Source organism: Pararge aegeria, chromosome 13 (assembly GCF_905163445.1).
Source record: "Pararge aegeria chromosome 13, ilParAegt1.1, whole genome shotgun sequence".
In the NCBI taxonomy this organism is placed as follows: domain Eukaryota; kingdom Metazoa; phylum Arthropoda; class Insecta; order Lepidoptera; family Nymphalidae; genus Pararge; species Pararge aegeria.
Window position 1 is genome coordinate 4,431,633 of NC_053192.1, and position 17,155 is coordinate 4,448,787.

The 17,155-nt window shown below is 34.8% G+C and overlaps 1 protein-coding gene across 2 annotated transcripts in view; it reads left to right on the forward strand.

The window, feature by feature from the left end:
* Positions 1-217: 217 nt before the first annotated feature.
* The window catches only part of LOC120628761 (kin of IRRE-like protein 1), a 182,771-nt gene continuing 165,833 nt past the window's right edge, over positions 218-17,155 (forward strand). For both annotated transcript variants that reach the window (XM_039897371.1, XM_039897372.1), the window contains exon 1: positions 218-279. In XM_039897371.1, coding sequence (XP_039753305.1) covers positions 219-279 — 61 coding nt within the window. In that variant the 5' untranslated portion in view covers position 218. The remainder of the gene's footprint in view (positions 280-17,155) is intronic.

A 17,155-nucleotide genomic window follows, 5' to 3' on the forward strand; every position in this document is an offset into this window, starting at 1 on the left:
AATTGTATTTAAACTAAAGCGGTTTTATATTAAAAAAATAAATTAAAGTTTAGACGTTAAAAATTTTAGTGCGTAAACTGAGAAATTATAAGTGTGAATTGACGATAATTTAAGTATGAAAGTGAAATTAACGTTGGCTCGCCAATATTTGGCCGTTATTAAGTAAGACAGAAGTTTTTAAGTGATTATTAAAAATAATTGAAATTAAAAATATGAAAATGGGGAACATGAAATTTTTTTGTTTTTGGAAATTCTTATTCCTGTTCGTGCCAACCATTGGTGAGTAACTTAAGCTATTTAATATATTTAATAAAGGAATTTCTTCTTAATCGAAACATGTTTTAAGTCTATGCGAATATGAAAACTAACTACGGAAATAAAACAAAAACAAATCGACAACACTAAAAAAATAGTTTCCTATATTTCTGTACCTACTTAAAAGTAGGTTATCTTGGTATTCTGTGTACGCTTAGCTTTGAAAAACAAAGTACTTTTTTATCACTTAATTTTTATTCAATCTTACATAAAGAAACCTAATTAAATTTAAAATAGTTTTTATGGGAATAAATTGCAAAAGTTATTATAAATAGTAATTTGCAATAGATCGAATTAAAAAAATAAATAATAAAAAATTGTTTTATAAACATAACAGCTTGGTGTTGAAAACCGAGAAAACAATAGAGTACAAAAATTTCGAAGTTTTCCGTGATAATTTTATTGAATGAAAATTCTGAGATCCACATTTCCTGAACTGAAGATGTTGTTAAGTATTCCATTTTATATTATTTAAAACTTTTCCTGATCCTATTATTTTTGCTTTTGAACTAAGAACATTAATAGTAGTAGGTAGATAAGTATGTATGTAATAATAATAGTACACCCCACCGATCAGTTTCTCTCGGTTTTCCCTGGAGGAGATCGCTACTAAGCGATAAAGCCGCCTTTTGAATCTTACTTTTTAAGTTTTCTCTTGTTCTGTCCATTTTTTCTTTTTGTGTTGAGCACATAAAGTGTCTAAATAAATAAAAAAATTAAGTGTAGGGGATGGCATAATCGACTTGATTTTCGAGACATCAACTCAAAATTTCAGTTTATGGATAGCCGATACAGATGAGAAAAGTACACAGACATACCTAAACAGTACACATTTAGTTCATGGAAGGCGTTCGGTGACATTGCTGCGAGTTTCACGATTTTCGTTCATTCACAAAGTGATCAACGGGCCTAAAGAATTGTTCACTTCAAAAAAATGGTAGACCCTTATTTATAATGCCTTGTCCAGAATCAATAAAGCACAAAAAAAACCCTAAAAATGACTAGACATCACATTCATACATGTATGTTTGTAGGTGTGAGCAAGTGTGTAAAATTATTGCTTCAATCACGGTTCAACATTAAATTAGGAAGTAACTAGGACTTAATTATTTTTTCCGTTACCATAGATACCGTGGCCTCATTCGACCTTAAATATAATATCATCTTCGTGTATTTTTTATTGTGAAATATCATGAATAAGTGCCGTAATACCCGGCATAGCACCTACCTATCCACCCATCCTTGCAAAAAACCTTTCTCCCTCTGCTATTACCTATACAGTGAGGTATGCTTTTATGCATTCTTATTCCGTAACTAGACGACGATATTGACAATACGTTTGCCGCGCAAACAAATTCCAAGCATTCGTCCCACACTATCTCCATAACAGTGCCGTTGGCATCCTATCGCTCTCTTGGGTAGGCATTGAATTTAATACTTAACTATTAACGTACATATTATACTTGCTATAATCTTCTCAAAGGGCTTGATGTTTGTTACATCTGCGAATGGACTTTATACTACACAGCTAATAAATTAAAAAAAAAAACCTGACTGTAAAAACTCATTACAAAAATACGAGAAAATATGAACAAAAACAACATAGATAATTAATAGTTTAAGATCTTTTAGCCTTATTTAGTACATTGTAATTTTAATAAATTTTTTTAGCTGCGTCTATGAATTGTTGGTATTAAAAGTTACTCTCCGTCCTTTCAAATAGCTCTATGCCAAAAACAAAGTTGATTGGTTGCTAAGGTAGAGCGTGAAGCAAGGACAAACAAACAATCAAACTCAAAATTTATTATTATTATTATATTGTATATACTTTTGCATTCATAATATTAGTTTGGATTAGGAAAGCGCATTACTTGGTACTTAATAAAAAATAAGAAAGACATGATTTTTAAAAGTGCTTTTAAAGTAGATACCTTGAAATAAATGTTATTTTTTTGAATTTCGACGATTGTTGTTTAATAGATCTTTCGTCAAAGCTTTGTCCACAAATTCATCCTTTTATTTCTGTTTTTCAAAAAAGCTCGCGGGAAGCGTTAGCTTACCTGGGTCAAGGTCAGTTTAGCTGTGAAGCGGTGCAAAGGTAACAAAGGGTTTTGCTCTAAATCCCGCGGGAAAGTTTCCTGGGAAAAAAAATAGGTAGGTATTTAATGTACATCTCAAGATGCAAAAATACGTGCAAAATTTCGTCAAGGTAGGTGTAGTTGAGCCGAATATATGTATAGGTAACAAACAAACATGCAAACTTTCACATTTATAATACTAGCGATGCTACCCGGCTTCGCACGGTTGCAATACTGCATGTGGGACAGTTTAGAGAGATTAATAAAATTATTATGTTGCGACGAACGCATTGCAATGAACCTTTTTTTAATGTCTTGACATTTCTACTATGTGTGGCGTGCACAGGAATTTGTACCAGGGTATGCATAAAGCAGTAAAATGGCATAAAATGTCAAAATCCTTCTCTTTTGCCAGTTATATGAAAATGTTAGCGTAGGCAGCGCTTTTGTGTATGTATGAAGTGCGCGCCACTGAATATGCATATATACCTACCTTCCTCTTGAATAACTATCAATTGCTGAAAACTGCATTAATATCCGTTGCGTAGTTGAAAAGATCCAAGCGTACAAACCGGGGAAGATACCATGTCTTTTTTTTATCTGTTATCCTGCAATCAGTCCTCGAATATGAGTAGATGTGTTCTTAAATATACTCGTATTAATTGTTTTATGATATTTTCCCATTGGAAATTGTCATATTGAGGAGAGACTGGTTTAAAATTTATTTAGGTCTAGGATATTTTTCCTTTTAAACCGGCTAAGACAATCTGGTAAGGTGAGTTGAACTGCCATGCCAGCTGGTTGGGATGGTGCCTCAGACATGTTTGGTATTTTCTACTACACTGTTGCAGAAACTATGTCTAATTACTTTTATATAATTTTTCCTTTATGCACAGTAAAGACTCACATTACATTTAATTTTTGATTTTAGATTTTAGTTTTTCATGTTTATTAATTTCATAATTTTTGTTTTTTTTTATTAATTACCTCTTTGATGATTTTGTATTTCACGATGTCCTTCAGGGGTACATAAGCTTGTGTTAATGTAAAAAATATCTTATTTTATATATTATATTCTATGTATTGTATAGGATTCAGCTATACTGAGCCAGCTCCTTTGTCACACATTTTTTTTATTTTTAGTCTTTAATAATTTATGACACAAATGTAACATTTTACACAAATGTGTGACAATAAAGACGATTTTTCTTTTTTTTCTAATAATATTAAAGAAGATTAAGATTGAAGTATTTGAATGCATTTTAGATGGTTACTCAAGTATGTATCCAACAATACCTGTACGTATATGCGAACGGGTTAGTTGTGAGTTAATTCTGGGAAAACAGAATTTCCACGCAGATAAAGTTACGTGGGGAAATTTATATTAATATCAAGCAATCTTTGTACTACATTTTACTATGCTCAGCGGACAATAGGTTCTAAATAAAAATGTGATATTGTGTCATAATATCACGTTGTTAGGTTATTACCTAATGCATAATTTAGCTTTTTGTCTAAATTACAATTCGTAAATTATGCTATCCATGAAAAGTTTGTGAATTTACATCCTGCATGTAAATAAAATGGATAATCAGACGCACCAAAGCGAATAAGGCGAATCGTATTCATGCACCCATTTTTTTTGAGTTCGTCTCAATTTAAAAATAGGTGCTAATAGGAATTTGGTTTTTTTAAATTTCTTTACTGCCTCGGATTCTTGCCCGTAATGTTTAGATTTAATTTTAAATTAATATATATTTAATTAAAAATTGGTACAATCTTAAATAAACTCCCCACACGCCACGTCGTGCGTACGGGTGCGTAATTTCGATTTATTATAGCGCTATCAAACAAAGAAAATCAAAGCTTGTAACTCAAACAGCCTTTTGCCAGCAAGTACATAGATTATTACTGGCCGGAATTTGTTAATCTAAAAGAAATTGGAAGCTTTTTAAATTTCCCTAAATTTATTTTATTATTAATTTTTAAATGCTATAATGTATTGGATTTATTGTATTAGCATGCACAGTGTTAAATCGCCATTAATGGTACGTTTTTATTCCACTACAAGGTGACCCTTGACTTCAATCTTACTTTGTTTTTAAATCCATAACCTTAATCAGTTTTTATGTGGCATCGTACTGGAACGTTTTTGTTCGATTTGTTTTGCGGCACGTGTTTGACGGTATGGTCGTAACTAGAAAAATGCCTTTTTTTACATCCTATTAGTACTTTAAAGCAAAATTAGTCAATTCACATGTAAATTAATAATTCATGATGATTTATTATGTTCGCTTGCAGTAGCAATTTGTAGAAATAAGTGTTCGATGGGTTAAAAGGGTGAGATTTTAAACGCGGCCAGTGTAACTTGGTTCTACTATAATAAAATATAGAATCACCATCACTATCATATCGACGGATTGACGCCAACTACTGGGCATAGGTTTATAAAAAAATATCCAGTAAGTAAACATAATATATTTACTAATTTATGACAAACTTTCAGAGGCAACCTGCATGCCTGAAAGTTATCCCACAAGTTAATTTGAGATCATATTAAAAAGTTGGTGAAGTGTATACTGGTATACAGTATATACTTGGCCTGTGTAATGGACTACGGCATTAACCATTCTCAATCTCTCGATTGATAATATTCATCAGTCATCTTAATACCCATAACACAAGCTACGCTTACTTGGGTCTAGATGGCGATGTGTGTATTGTCGTAGTAGGTACACTTATTTATTTATTCCGAGAGGAGACCCCGCAGTGGGCAAGTAAAGGTTTGACAATGATGATGATGACGTATGTTAACTGTTTCTTTTGTTTTCTATAAAAGATTAAACATAAGTTTAGATTAAAGGTTAAGTTTTCATGCCACTGAACACTTCCGAAATCTCACTCTATACGTAGACAAAACCGTACAACAGCGCGAGCGTAATTCACTTCATTGTACTATTACATTGCTAATTTAAATTTCATCATGAAATGTATGAAATCGGAGTACATAGTGCATATATACGTGTTGCAATTTCAAATTTAATGTAGCTTAATTTTTCCTTTCAACTCCGGTGCAAAATGGTTCACTTAGCGAGAAAGAGCTGGGTGGTAATTGCACAACGCAGTTGCAATCACAATTATCATAGTAACAAGCGCGATTTTAGAAACCTTTCTTTTAACCTACTTAAATCGGGCGGTAGGTGTTAACCAATTTTTAAACCAGAGCAACTCTAAGAGATAAGATAGAAATATCTCTGAATTTTTATTCATAGCGGTGATAGCGCAGTGGGTAAGTGCTCGACTTTACTTTAGGGGGGCTGAGTTCGAATCCCAGCACCTCTAATTTTTCTAAATTATTTGCGTTTTAAGTAATTAAAATATCACTTGCTTCAACGGCGAAGAAGAACATCGTGAGGAAACCTGCATGCCTTTGAGTTCCACAAAATGTTCCCAAAGTATGTGGAGTCCACCAATCCGCACTGGGCCAGCGTGGTGGACTACGGCCTTAACCCCTTCTCATTGTGGGAGGAGACCCATGCTCTGTAGTGGCCCGGTAATGGGTTGATATGATGATGATGATGAGTGGGCTTTTTGAGTCAAAGGCTTTGGGTTCTATTTCCACAACTGGAAAATGTTTGTTTCATAAATGTTTTTCAGAGTCTTAGTATTTATCGGTATTTTTTTTTTTGTAATGATTTACTTATGTATATTATTCATTACTACGACTTCGCTTATTAAGGGGATAGGTGGAAACGTGTGTCATACTGTCGTCCTAAAAAAAATTTAAATGAAGTAAATTTTTATTTACTTCACGATTATAACCTTCAGATGGGCGCAGGTCTCCTCTCTCAACGAAGAGCGTGACCATGGTGACAAAACTTTCGCTCAATTTTGAAAAGAACGTACTTTTGAATACAATAATATCATTGTGGAAGCGGTCGGATAAAACCTCTTCAAACTAATTTTCCTAGGAAGTTAGCGGTGTCTTATTGAAACATCCAATATTCTTACAAATGTGAGTATTATTTTATGCTTGCTTTGTTTTTTCCTTCCACTACAAGTTAGCTCTAACCGTAATCTCACCTGCAGGGCGGAGACAAAAATTATGTCCCCGATTATATCCCCTGACAAGGGATATAACTAACGTGCCCACCTACTAAATCACTGGAACGTGGAATAGGAGAACTTTACCCCCGTTTATTAATACATATATATTATTTGGATATTATTTCCACTCGTGCGCCAGTGCTCTGAGAGTTGATATAGCTGTAGGAGAAGATACATTTTTATACTTTCCCGGGGAGAAAATTGACTCCTGCCCATGCTAGCCGTGCAGACAGTATTGCTGGTTTCATTACATACTCCTACACCTCTGGTTGCAAGGCGGCACGTCACAGGAGGTAGTCCTTGCGGGATGCAACAACACTTCAAAGTGATGTGACTTCAAAGTCACTTTGAAGTGTTGTTCTGTTTATGGATTGTCACTTATATGGTTATTTGCTTGGTCCATCAATTATTACTATAAGAAAGGTACAATCGCCGATGAATCTCAGAATTTAGAACATACAGAATCCTCATTCAGCTATTATTCTATGCAGTGCATTGTGTCCAAAAACAATGAAAATTCTCCGCGCACGTCTCACTTTACACTAATGTTGCTAGCTTACAGACTTTTCTCATTTTCCCATTTTATGGTAAACCTTTAGAACATTAGAGGTAAAATAATTACTTTCAACTGCTAAATATTATGGAGTGACTGTTTTTTCGAGAAACAACTCTAAAGTGGAGTGGTGTTTGATGCTTCAATATTGGTCCTTACTTCTGGTGACCCAAGAGCTTGCGCTTATTTAGCCCAACGGCTAAGTTTAGCGATTCAAAGGAGCAATAGCGCCTGCATTTTGGGTACCATGCCCATAAGTGAACAGTTAGACGGCTTATACTTATTTTAAATATTAATTTTAGTTTGTAATTATTATTTCCGTAGAAAAATATATTTTTCGTTGGTTTACACGGTTTCTGTATGATCTTAACTCTGTGAAAAAATATAATAACGCAACTTTATTGTCAAAAATTTGAATGCCTGGTATCAACTATAAAAATAAAATAAATTGTCTATCAGTTAGTCGTGACATAGACAATTAACTTTTATCGACAGCGGCAGATGCAACAGTTTGGCGCAACAATTACTTTTTTAAATTAAATCGAAATCGAATTTGAGACTGATATTACACAATGTAACATTGAATATTTAAAACTACAAAGCTAATCCAATTTTATAACATAAAATTAAATTTATGATTTAAAAATACCCCGACACTACTTTTTAGTTTGCATTTTGTTAGTTAATATTCCTCATTCCATTTCAACATTGTGTACATTATATACTCTCAAGTCAAGACTTAACTTCAAGGAGTTGTGAAATAATATGTAGGTAATTTGCAATTGTGGCGGCGGCCATCTTGGACTGATTTTTATGAAAGCTAAGAACTCTCCCGAATAAATCACCTTTCAAACCGAAAAAAACCGTCGTTTATGTACAAACGACGGTTTTTTTCGGGGGTTCAAAATAGGATGATAAAATTCATAGATTTTTTTAAATTTTTATTAACATCATCATATTTTTCAAGAGCTTTTTGTGAAGAACTACCGCCTGCATTAGCTGGTTTCGATCTAAAGGGCACAGAGGGCGGCGCTTAGGACGCACTCTTTGCATGCCCTGAGGTGTTGCTCAAATCATCGCCTGATATAGTCTGTAGCCTTAGTACAAGATTTGCTCCGCTCGCCGCAAGTCGTTTTCGCATATTAAAATAAAAATTACCTAATCTCTCTTGTTTTAGAGTCGCAAATCTCGTACTTCTATTTTAATTTTACAAATGTTCTGCCAAAAAGCCTTAGCAGAAGAATTGCTCGCAAATTTGCGCAAAAGATCTATTTTACTCTGATGTTAAAGTATTTCAATGCTCGAAAACGACTCCTCGATCCAATTTTGTACTAAGGGTAATGGCCTGGTATTTCTCTACCTACCGTCATGTTGAATCCATTCAGCCATTTAAACCTTAAATACAAATTGTGGAATATGCTTATTTTTGTGGTTTTCCAATTCGACTAAGTTTTTTAATATAATACGGTATGCGGTTTTAACCACATTAATTATGGGTCATAGCGTGGTATTTTGTAGCCTATTATTTTGTCACTCTAGGTATCTGCAAACCAAAAATAACGGTGTGTAGAATCGTTTATCTATAGGACTTTTGTACGCAAAAATCATTATCATAATGTCAACCAATGGGCGTCCACTGCTGGACATAGGTCTTTTGTAGGTAGTTCCAAATACAACAGTCTTGTGCCGCTTGGGTCCAGTGGCTCCCTCAGACTCGCTTGATGTCAGTCGTCCACCTCGTGAGGGGGCCACCAACGCTGCGTTAACTGGTGCAAGGTCGCCATTCCAATTCTTTGGAACCCCAACGTCAGTCAGTGCCACCTTAGTTCTTTGAGCTACGTCGGTAACTCTGTTTCTTCTAATTAACTCCTGATTCCTGATTTGATCACATAGAGATAAATGTGTATATTTTCATACCCGAAGGATATTCTGATAGTTTTTATCATAATTCATCATTTAAATTACTAGCTGTTGCCTTCGGCTTTGTCAGCATTTTTTCATAAATCTTAGAATAAAAAATAGTCTATGTAGCACATAGACTTTTTTTTATCTACATCCATTCCAAGTTTTTTTTTCCACTTCAACAATTGACAAATTAGTTGAAGTTTTTTTCCTAACATCCATCCATCATTCCAAAATTTCGCATTTATAATATAAGTAGAATAATAACAGTATATATATTTAATATTTATACCAAAATCACATACAATAATCATATAAAGTATCAAATTATTCTGCGAATCTGAAAGAACTACATTTAATTTGCATACCCAAAAGTGGGGCCTGTACAAAGAGCACAATAGACTAATCTGAATTTTTCATCTCTCGAGTTTAGCTTGAGATTGACTCGAGGCTGTTGAATTATGTTTAGCATATAATTAAAACTTCGCAAGAACTTCCTGCCACAGTATTGCGATGTCTTATTCCCTGTTGAGGAAAGTTTGCGGTGAGATTTCAGTAATTGTTTAATTTCATTATAATTTCGCCTTAATATCTCAAAGGTATTGGGTTGGAAACATAATTGTTGAAGCCACTTGATGCCGCGCTAACGTCACATGCTGCATTTTGAATGAATTAATATAACTTTGAGTATATGTTAGAAATTCAGACGCATGATTGAATCAAACTAAATCATTTCTTGTGCTTTTAAAATTATAAATATAACCTAAAATAAACTATTTAAAAACTAAATAAAATCTAAAACGTCCTCGAAACCACCGCAGCGAGGCACAGTTCCTAAGATGCTGGCAGCATTGCCCCTTTGGATGGCCATACTAATTCGTTGATTAAAAAAATTTAAAAATTAAAACAATTTTTGTGCTTTTTGTACTTCGATATTATAAATAATAATAGTTTGTTAGGACCAAAATGTAAGGTTCCGTACTTTCAACGAACTCTGTCTTTCAAATCAAGTCATTTGGTGCCTTGGTTAGGACGTAAAAGAAGGACAAACAAACAAAAAACAAAGCAACAAGCTAACTTAATAAAATAACAAAATAGACTAACGGATATATTTTATTCAATATTTTGAAAAATTGTTTGTTTTTATTATCATTTACAATCTGTATCCGAACAATATTAAGCTAGAGACACATTTGTTAACGTCACTCAATGCTGCGTTAACCCGCGCGGTTAGTGTAGAATCAAATCCAACCATTTGTAGTTATTTTATAAAAATAATTTTAAGAAATGTGTAAAGCTAGCCTGGAGTAAGCTAACTAAAATAACACAATAGATCGTGTAAATTTTTCATCTACTGAGTTTAGTTTGAGATCGACTCGAGGCTGGTGAATTACGCTTAGCATCTAATTAAAACTTCACTAGACCTTCCCTTCCGCAGTATTGCGATGTCTTATTATTCGTTGAGGAAAATTCCCGGTAAAATTGCATTAATAGTTTATTTTAATTTTCCCGTAATATCCAAAAAACCTTTTCACATAGATATACTTATTTATACTTAAAAATGTATACATATGTTTTGGTTAAAAAAATCTTTCTTATTGGTATTTACCAGGCTAGATTGCATTTTAATATACCGAATCTAGCGCGTGCGTGGAATTTTATGACAAAAAAGTAATAATAATATACTCAAGCTAAAGTTTGTGAGGTTTTAGAAATTAATCTGTGGATGTTCTAAAACAATTTTAAAAGTAATTTTGTTTTGGATTGTCCATTTATGTAGGAAGGCTAAAGACTATATATATAACATCACACTGGGACCAATAAGAGCTCATTAACGTAAAATGTAGTAAAAACGGGAAAAATTATTATTTTTCTTCCGCTCCCGATGCGTGCGATCCGTAAACGGTTAAAGTTACGCCAAAACAATGTATGTCGGAATAGTTGCTCTTTAAAACTCCTAAAATAAAGTCAGGGGCAGCATTATATGTCTAACTTTTAAGATTGACTCATACGCGGTCGAAATCGCTGGGTACTAGTAAAGTTATAAACATAATCGATTGATGATGCCACACAAGGCCGCGTTACACCATTCCCGTTTTAAAAAAAATATTTTTTCATGAATTTTAATAATTTCGTAAATGAGACTAAATAAAGAAAGACAATAGATTCCTGGAAATTTTTCATCTCTCGAGCTCAGTTTGATTCGAAGCTGATGATTACGCTTAGCATCTAATTAAAACTTCGCACGAACTTCCTCGCCGCAGTATTGTGATGTCTTTTTCCCCGTTGAGGAAAGTTTGCAGTGAACTTGCACTTATTGTTTAATTTTATTATAATTTAGCCCTAAAACCTCAGCGGTGTTAGGTTGTAATCATATCAATATTTTTACGCCATTTGTTACCGCGTAAAACCACAAGTTTAAATTAATTCTATAGTAATTTTGATGACCATTAAAGTGTGATTTTTAATGTTGGCACCTGATATTACGAATAGCCACCGTTAGGGATCTGGAATTGTTATAAATGTAACCGAACGGCGCAGCGACCCTGCTTTCTGAGTCCAAGGCCGTGAGTTCGATTTCCTCAACTGGAAAATCTTTGTGTGATGAACATGAATGTTTTTCAGTGTCTGAGCGTTTATATGTATATTATAAGTATTTATGTAAATTATTCATACAAATATTCATCAGTCATCTTAGTATTCATAACACAAGCTACGCTTACTTTGGGGCTAGATGTCAATGTGTGTATTGACGTAGTATATTTATTTATTTATTTATAATAGAAATACAGCTAAACAGACCCTTGGTTAAAGGAGGTGTTTCTAATATAACGAAATTAAAAATTCAAGGTTCTTATAATCGCGTGTGTGCACTCATGTTTCGAGTAACAACTTCCGTATCGAATGTTCACAAATGAAGCCATAGTAAGACTATGTCCGTCCTGCCGTAGGTACACCAACTGTTTTAAGTAAAAAGTGTAGATATAAAAATTGAGTTTTTTTCCATTAAAAATTAAAATAGCGTGCAAAGGTGCAAGTTTGAAGAACATCTGCAGCACCAATGCATCTAGCATATAGAGCCTGTAAAAAATCCTGCTTTACGTGAAAAGAGAGGTGTTTGACCACTTGTTTGTATATTTTTATTATGACTTGTTTTCTTGGTTGGACAGCTCCACATGAGTTTCTTCGAGAGAAAAAAAATCAGGGCAGCGGCTTAAGCCGGTGATATTAAGTATAAGGAGGGAGATGGTGATAACAAAAATAAACACCCGGCAAAGTTTGTTGTGGGCTTGTTCTTAGACCAGGACGCGTTTGGAATCCTCGTAGCTTTAGTTTTAAGCTAACGAATATGGTTATCGCCATCATCTCACTACCGTGTTATTCTCATGTAATGTACGCATCAAATGTGCCACCTAATACCTAATTGGCCTTGGCCTAGGGCCTACTCGAATAAAGATATTTTTGACTTTGACTTTGACTTTGACTTTGTTTGGACAGCTCCACATGAGTTTCCACAAAATTTTAGCAAACGAAATGTTTTAAATCGAGATAAATCTAATGACGTACGTAGGTATGGAATTGAGCTCTCTTCCAGGCGCAGGAGTTGGTGAAGATACCAAATTAAAAAAAAAAAGGGCGGCTCTTTGCAGCACTTTTTCCTTGCATGCCCTGCGAAGTGTTGTTCTGTGTAGAAGATGGTCTTCTACTCATCAGGTTGGCTATGTACTTGGTCCGCTAATAAATAGAATACCCAAATGTCCGCCACAAAATTTTGTCAAAGCCTTTGGCGTCAGTGCTGCCATCTTTAGAAAAAATAACATGTCAATCGCACTATCGAACAGAGATAGGTTTAGAACTGAATATCATACTTGACTACTTTATACACTTCGCCAATTAGTAAGTAATTTTTTTATATTATTTTTTTCTAAAGATGGCAGATCTTTAGAAGAAATAACATGTCATTCGCACTATCGAACAGTGATAGGTTTAGAACTGAAATTCGTAACAATGACTACTTTATACACCTCGCCAATTAGTAAGTATTTTTTAAATTAATTTTTTCGCAATTTAAATTAGATGAATGCATTGACTGAGTGTAAGTCAGTGCTGCCATCTTTAGAAAAAAATAACATGTCAATCGCACTATCGAACAGTGATAGGTTTAGAACTGAAATTCGTAACAATGACTACTTTATACACCTCGCCAATTAGTAAGTATTTTTATTTTTTATTTTTTCGCAATTTAAATTAGATGAATGCATTGACTGAGTTACACTCAGTCAATGCATTCATCTAATTTAAATTTGTTGTGGTAGTTCTTATGTGCAGCTAATTTAGTTGGACAAGTTACAATTTTTTGAAGTTGAAGGTATTGCTTTAAAACTCGGCAGCTACAAATGATTCTTTCTTGATACAAGGAAGTGAATAAAGCTGTTAAAGTTTGGCGCCCGTTCATGTTTTATTCAAAGTAATCTCTGCTATGAAAACCCCTAATAAACACGTTACCAATTAAAGCCGGTATCAAAGAACGCCACAACGCGAATGTATAACGTGGCATTAAAGCGGCTTAGACATATCATATGACAAGAGCAAGGGCCTAGATTCTGGTTATTTGCTATTTGGAGCGTAAACCACAACACTAGAGTCCCTCGGTCGCTTTCCTTTGAATGTTATAGTTGTGTCTATAATCGGTTATTTGACATTTACTATACAACGTGTACCTTATATGAACATGTGATTTGACTATTTACTATACAACGGATAAATGAAAACCGATATAATACTTGAGAAGTTTTTGAGGTACATTATTTACTGTCTCTGAGACTTATCTGTGAAACCTAAACGCTAATAGTTTTTGAGTAAACCATTGCCATAGTTATTACAGAAAGTCATGAGATACAGCACTAACGCCACATGCAAAAGTAAAATCATGTGACTCCTGCCACTTTATTAAGTACTTCTCGCGTAGCTTAGGTACTATGCACATAGATATATGTAGCTCAGCAGATAAATGTAATGTGCAGATAGCAACAGGGACTAGATGGCGATGTGTGTATTATCGTGGTATATAATAAAGACAATACACACATCGCCATCTAGTCTCCAAAGTATGCGTAGCTTGTATTATGGGTACTAAGATAACTGATGAAAAATTTCATACATAAATACAGATAAACACCCAGACACTGAAAACCGTTCTTGTTCATCACACAAACATGTTCCAGTTGTAGGAATCGAACCCATGGACATGGGCTCAGAAAGCAGGGTCGCTGCCCACTTATTGCCTATAGCGACCCTGCCAGGCAATCTTAGGAGAAAAAAGTTAGTGGAAGATCTATTCCAATAACTTTATTTCTTATTAAGAATAAATTATATAAGAGCCGTAAGCTCTTATAGACATACCAACTGGCACAGGGTTCTCCTTCTCCTGCGAACTCTGAGTTTTTCTATAGCCATCATAGTAAGCGACGCCCCGGAGTATCATTGGCATCCTGCACTGTTCAGATACTTTGGTCTTCAGGCACTTTCCTAATTGCCTAAAGAGCAAAGTATCTGACGTACGTCCTGACTGTAGTAACTCCTGTTTGTATTCAAAAAGTGCGTAATGAGAAAAAATGTTTTATTATTGTTTTAACCTACCCATAAAAAGCTGATGCCACTGTATATATGATAACACTGTAAATTGTAATGATGGTAGACTTCATAGTAGATGGAGAGAAAACATCAAGCGGTTCGCAGGTATCTGGACACATGCGTTACAAGACAATGGAGTGTCAAAGTCCTTACGAAAGAATTATGCGCGGCAGTCACCGTCTATCGATATGATGTTTTTTATGACGACTGACGATTATGATTATTAATGACGGACCAAGGAGATGGCCCTAACGATAGTAAGGGGAAAACCATCGCCTATGAGCAGACAAACATTACACAGGATATCCAAGGAACTCGGCATACGAAGTACCGCTCTGTGTCCAACTTGAGGCGTAGGTATTAAGCCTTATGTACAAATAATTACACCGTAAAACATAATTAATAAACCGTAACACATTGCAATAACACTGCTTTGCGGCAGAACTAAGTACGGCGGTAGACAGGACAGGTAGGTCACCAGAAACTCTTTTACCACTATGAAATAATTGACGCTTCGCTTTGATCGAATTAGGAAGGTCTAGTATATTCAGATGAGACATTTGGATATCTAGTAAATAGATCCCCTAGTGAATACATACACGTCTAGTAACCTTCATAGATTAGCAATCCTCAGCGTTGCTTTCACGTATTTGAATTTGCTTGAATGAACTTATGAATATATCGTAGGTACACGTTCGAAGATCAAGCAACTGAATCCCCGTGCAAATATTTATACAAGTAGCGTGTTAAAGCAAAGAAGTTATTGCGTCGCGGATTTTAATTTGCATGAAATATTATTATTATTATTTATTGTAAAAAAAGAACAAAAAAAACGTCTGTCTACTTATGTACATGCGTTAGAAGTTATACTTCTTTCGCGTAACAAGATAAAAAACTTTGCAAAAATTTTATCTTTTGCCTTATTCAACAATAAAAAAAGGTATTTAATACATAGAAGGTTTCATTATAACGGATTATCTAGTTAAATTAAGTTTATTTAAATTTCACAAATAAATACATGTCGTGAATACAGTTGTCAGTTCTCACATACATACGTCCTTACTTTTACTTTGTTGACTATAGCTATCTTCAGGGTGTCGGTTTTATGTGACGGTTTGCGCGCGCATCGTAAAAATTTTCTCTCATGATTTTTCCCTAACGCGCCGGTAGAAGTATAACTTCAAAAACAATAGATAATAAAAAAAATAGATAAAACAGTTATTTTATGTCAAAGTTCTGGTAGGTATAGGTCTATTAGGACCGCAACAAACTTCGACCACGGATCCAAAAAAGGCTAGTGCATTCATATATAATTAGGTAACTTAATAAGGTTAGTGGGAAAGGTTTCGGCTTTCGAGACCTTCGGCGACCGAGACGCTACTCTCACTTTTTGAAACCATGTGCGTTTAAAACTATTAAACATCACTTGGTTGGACGGTGAAGGAAAACATCGTACAGAAACCTGGACGCCTGGAAGTTCTCCATAATGTTCTCAAAGGCGCTTGTAGTCTACCAATCCGCACTGGGCCAGCGTGGTGGACCACGGCTTAAAACCTTCTTCGGAGTGGAGACCCGTGCTCTAGAGTGGGTCGGTAATAGGTTGATATTTAAAAGCTACAAGAATGTACGCACTAGGGAAATTAACTCTACATAAGTGAAAGTAACAGGCTCCATATAGACTACGGCGCAAATCCTTCTTCGGAGTTGAGACCCGTGCTCTAGAGTGGGTCGGTAATAGGTTGATAATACTCGTAATGCTGACGTATTTGATGTACAGAATGTACGCACTTGGGAAATTAACTCTACATAAGTGAAAGTAACAGACTCCATATAGACAGCGGCCTAAACCCTTCTTCGGAGTTGAGACCTGTGCTCTAGAGTGGGTCGGTAATAGGTTGATAATAATGATGACGTATTTAATGTACAGAATGTACGCACTTGGGAAATTAACTCTACATAAGTGAAAGTAACAGACTCCATATAGATCGCATCCTAAACCCTTCTTCGGAGTGGAGACCCGTGCTCTGTAGCGAGTCTGTAATGAGTTGATAATGATGATGACGTAATTAATAGCTACAAGAATGTACGCACTTGTGAAATTAGCAAACATAAGTGAAAGTAACGGGCTCCGTATTCAGCTGCTCACAAGAAAACATAAAAACCTTATTCATATTTTTTTTTATTTATATACTACGACAACGCACACATCGCCATCTAGCCCCAAAGTAAGCGTAGCTTGTGTTATGGGTACTGAGATGACTGATGAATATTTTTATGAATAATATAAATAAATACTTATAAACACCCAGACACTGAAAACCATTCATGCTCATCACACAAACCTTTTCCAGTTGTGGGAATCGAACCCACGGCCTTGGACTCAGAAAGCAGGGTCGCTGCAAACTGCGCCAATCGGCCGTCCAAATCCGCCTTATAATTGTTAACTATAATATCTTCTTATTCTAAGTAATTAAAGTTAGAGTTAAGAGTTTCTTGTTGACTTCTTTGATAAAATACGTAATATTTCCTGTGGTACTACTAACAAATCGCTTTGCGTTTCTAGATT